Source organism: Cherax quadricarinatus, unplaced genomic scaffold (assembly GCF_038502225.1).
Source record: "Cherax quadricarinatus isolate ZL_2023a unplaced genomic scaffold, ASM3850222v1 Contig5000, whole genome shotgun sequence".
In the NCBI taxonomy this organism is placed as follows: domain Eukaryota; kingdom Metazoa; phylum Arthropoda; class Malacostraca; order Decapoda; family Parastacidae; genus Cherax; species Cherax quadricarinatus.
In genome coordinates, this window is record NW_027200026.1 from 10,001 (window position 1) to 15,000 (window position 5,000).

A 5,000-nucleotide genomic window follows, 5' to 3' on the forward strand; every position below is an offset into this window, starting at 1 on the left:
AATCTTCACCAGGTGCCGGATCAACCAGGCTGTGATGGATATGTGGAGCAGTGGAACACCACCAGCAACAGCCTGGTTGACCAGACAAACACCAGACGAGCCTGGCTCATGGCCGGGCTCCGGGAGTAAAAATCTCCAGGAACTAATCAAAGGCATATCTAAGGTAAAGCTATAGTGGCTTCTACAACTAAATGACAATTTATTCTGTAGATATATGATAATTTATTCAACACCTATATGATAATTCATGACTCACGAAATCGTAATGACACGATTGCAAACAAACCATACCACGGGCGGGGATAGAACCCGCGACGGTCTGGAGTTTTGAGATTCTCTGATCGCGGGTTCTATCCCCGCCCGTGGTATGGTTTGATAATTCATTCTACAACTATCTTAGCATCTACTGCCAGATGTTTCCAGTTTTTTCAATTTGTTTCTATTTTTTCCCCTCTTCTTGTGTCAATGTTATTCTTAAATAATTCTTACGTCTGCAAGTTTCTTCAACTTTTGCTTGGAGTTTTGGAGCTTCTCCAAGTTGCTCTGGATGGTCCCTCAACTCCTGGAGAGGACTTAAGCTTCTTTCAACATCGAAATGTTTAAACTGTCTGCAGATTCTTACACAGTTGGCAGCTGTTAGCAGCGGACAGCAGGAAGTAGCTTAGATGTGGTCAGTCCCTCAGCCTTGGTAGAAGGTGGTCAGTCCCTCAAGATCCCTCAGCTTGAGGGACTGATCTACTCTTACCAAAACAAACATGTTGCGTATGTTTCACATTCGCAAAAAAAAAAAAAAAATCGCTCAATATACTAAGTTGATTAATGTAACTTGGTAAAGCTGTGTTTGGGATTAACGTCGTTTTCCGTGGTTGTTTGATCAGTCTACGAGGCCTTTGGATTGCTTCGTGTACCTCCGCTCACAGCAGTGTTCCTGCAGATACGTGGTTGCAGTTTGCAAAGAACTTGCAAAACATTCGCTGCATTTGTGATGATACTTGCTTTCATTCCCTCTCGTTGATATGCTGAGCTTTTCGTGGTTCGTGCAGAGTAGTGGAGTTTTCTCCGTCTCTTTCTTTCTTTCTCCCTCTCTCACTATCTTACATTATTTTATTCTTCTTTCCATACTCCCTTTTTCTGGTAAGTCCCCTCCATTACTTCTTCTATCAGTCTCTCTCTCTCTCTCTCTCTCTCTCTCTCTCTCTCTCTCTCTCTCTCTCTGCCCCTCACAACATCACGTCCCCTTTCTCCCTCCTTCCACCCTGTCATTCCACTTCATCAGTTCCTCACCCTACTGTGTCTTCTTCCCTACACCCTGTCAAGTTCACTTTTATCCTCCATGCCTCACATTATGCTCCTTCTCTCCTCATCATCTCAATGTCTGGTACACTATGATTTTTCCTCGCCATTTTGATGAGGCTTATCAGATATGTCAATATCATTAAAGCGATGTTCAGGGTACCCTGAGCGATTCTCAGGGAACGCTGAGCGAGGTTCAGGGAACACTAACGCCTTCAAAGCAAAGGTGAATGAACATCTGTTATGGCCAAAGGACTGAACACCTATCATGGCCAGATGACTGAACTCCTTCTATCAAGGCAAAGGGACTGAACAGCCTCTATGAAAGCATAGGGATTGAACACCTATCAAGGCATAGAGACTGAAGGCCATCTATCAAGGCATAGGGACTGAACACTTATCAAAGCTGAAGGACTGATTACCTCGTCTCTCACTGTCTACCGTATATAATCTCCGAACCGAACTGAAGTATCACATTTTCTGGCAAAAACCTGTTCGTCATAAAGACACACAGGTGTTACACACCTGTCTTATTCATCAAGACTGGCTTTTCCAATGCTCATCTCTGCCACAGCGAGCTTAGTCAGCAGTGGTCTGAGAGGCAGCACGTAATCAAGTGTATACCAGAGTAACATTATATGCTGAGTAAATTTTTTTACAGACTTACTTCTCTTCCGTAGAGAGCTTTAGCAAGTCACTAAAACGATGCATACAACTGAAGGAGGCGTTTTACCTTCGACGTTTTACTTACCAGAGGCTTTGCGAAGTGTCTCATGTAGGGGATACGTGTCCAAAGTCGTACTTATAAACACCTTATTTTTTTCCAGCTGTTTCTCTTTACACTTCTCTACTGCTCCACATTTCCCCTTCTCTAATTAAGCCACTGTCTTCATAAAATTCTAGTTAAAACTATATTCCGCCAGTAAATAGAGCCTGATCTACACGGAGGATATAACAAATAGCATCCGAACTAGCTCAACTAGCCCAAATATAGTAATAATAATAATAGTAATAATAATAATCTTTATTTCTATAAGTACATGTACAAGGTCCTAGTTGACATCAATGACATACTACTATATAGAAAGCCGCTTGTTATGCTGAGCATTTCGGGAAAATTAGGTCAGTTTTGTCCCAGGATGAGACCCACACCAGTCCACTAACATCCAGGTAGCCATTTTACTGATGGGGAACATGGACAACCGGTGTAAGGAAACAGGCCCAATATTTTCCACTCTCCCCGGGAATTGAACTCGTACCCTCAGCGTGTGAAGCGAGAGCTATACCAACCAGGTCACGAGCCACCTTATAATCAAATTTTAAGTGAAAAGAGATATGCCGTGTATAATTATAGGATAATATAGTGTGTAATTATAGGAGGTCTGAGAGAATAAAATGTGAATATACATTTTAAAAATAACTGAATGAAAATAAAATTTGATTCTTAATATTATACATTAATTATATTTTTGTGCTTGACTTTTTCCATAACAGATCAAGGCACCATAATCTAAAACATATCTGAAAACTACAAATCATGGTACCATGACTTGACTTCCTTTCCATGCACTAATAACCCATAGCATCATGACCCAGTGTTCTCCCTATGTCTCTAAATTCCACGGCACCATGTTATATACCCTCTGTCTCTATAACTCATGGCACCATGACCCTATGTTCTGCATCGCTATATTCCATGGTACCATAGTATATGTCCTCTATCTCTCCTTATAACCCATGGCACCATTGTTACACTCCCGGGTTTATGTAAGATCTCTATCATATACTTTCTCATTAGAGTATAACAACTATAGACAGAGTTAGATATAATTATAATCTTCAGTAAAGCTTCTTTTAATTAAGCAGTTAATTATATCATAAGATATAAGGCAAGTAAAATTATACCTTTATACAATATCTTTGTCAAGAACGCTTACTGCACGTTCTATGTTGAAGAATTGAGACACTTATGCAACATATGGGAACCTTTGTTGCAGAAATGTTTCACGACACAGTGACTTCATCAGTCCATATGTTAAGTAAAAGGACACAAGTGCAACTAATGTGACATTTATTGTGGCAACGTTTCGCTCTCCAGGAGCTTTATCAAGCCATTACAAACAATACATGGCTTGATAAAGCTCCTGGAGAGCGAAACGTTGCCACAATAAATGTCACATTAGTTGCACTTGTGTCCTTTTACTTTACATATTGTCGGTAATTCTACCAACTTTATTACAGTCCATATGTTGCAGAAGTGTCTCAATTCTTCAACTTGTCGGTTTTCTAAACCATCCATCACACGATCTATATTACCAAGTTGCTAGATAATGCCTTGAAATACATGGCTATAGAGAGACCTTAAATCGGACTTACATACAGATACTCCTTCAGAGTATAATATCTGGTCTTCATACTAGATTAGTCAGAGTATAACACAATTTAACAGAATATATCAACTGAAGGAAACCGACAGCAGCCAGTTTATAAGAACAGAGCAGGAGTGTTGACTCGTTGGTTGGTAGTTTCACTCTCTTCCACTCTGACACAAAGTAGAAGGGGGGGGGGGAGAAGTGGGGGGGGGAGGTATAAGCATCGTACAGTTTCCTTTAGATTTGGCTGCTTATCTCTACCATTCAGCGGTACACAGACCGATAACATAAAGTAACATGATACACTAGAAGTTAACTCATAGTGGCCACACAAAATGTAAATATACAAACAAATAATCTTAATAATACAAGGACGTTCACTTCCAATTTAGCTACTGAAGGAAATGAACCTAATGTAATATTAAGGGAAATGAACCTAATGTAATATTAAGGGAAATGAACCTAATGTAATATTAAGAGAAATGAACCTAATGTAATATTAAGGGAAATGAACCTAATGTAATATTAAGGGAAATGAACCTAATGTAATATTAAGGGAAATGAACCTAATGTAATATTAAGGGAAATGAACCTAATGTAATATTAAGGGAAATGAACCTAATGTAATATTAAGGGAAATGAACCTAATGTAATATTAAGGGAAATGAAGGTTGACAATAGGGGCAAAGTAGTCGAGGCTCAACAAGCATGACCCGGTGTTGAACGTGCTATATTCCACGTCACCATGATATATTCCAAGTCACCATGATATATTCCAAGTCACCATGATATATTCCACGTCGCCATGATATATTCCACGTCACCATGATATATTCCACGTCACCATGATATATTCTACGTCACCATAATGTATACCCATAACCTGACATATTTTCTAATTCATGGGCTCCTACATCATAGTAAACTAGCTGTGATCTTGCCTTCTCTTACCTTACAGAAATCATGGAGGAGTTTGAACGGGGGCGTGTGGCCAGTTTGATGGGCGTGGAGGGTGGGCATGGGCTGGCCAGCAGCATGGGCGTGGTGAGGGCGTTGTATGACCTGGGCGTGCGCTATGTCACCCTGACCCACAAGTGCCATACACCCTGGTAAGTCACGTCCTTCCCTGCGCCTTCACAAGAGCGAGTCGTGGAAGCAGGTTCTGTACACAGGTTTGAGAGTAGGTACAACAGGGACCTGAGTTCAGCCAATTGATGCGGTCCACGTTTTGATCAGTGTAGAGCTTTATCGAGTTATGACTCGATGAAGCTCTACGCAGAGAGAAACTCTGCGTAGAGCTTAAATTAAACTGACTTGTAAAAGCTTTACATAGAA

General features: G+C 40.6%; 1 protein-coding gene across 1 annotated transcript in view; it reads left to right on the plus strand.

The window, feature by feature from the left end:
• The window catches only part of LOC128700504 (dipeptidase 1-like), a gene marked incomplete at both ends in the record, with an annotated part of 16,326 nt that overhangs the window by 7,647 nt on the left and 3,679 nt on the right, over nt 1-5,000 (plus strand). Inside the window, one exon of the mRNA XM_070081916.1 lies at nt 4,624-4,774. Coding sequence (XP_069938017.1) covers nt 4,624-4,774 — 151 coding nt within the window. The remainder of the gene's footprint in view (nt 1-4,623; nt 4,775-5,000) is intronic.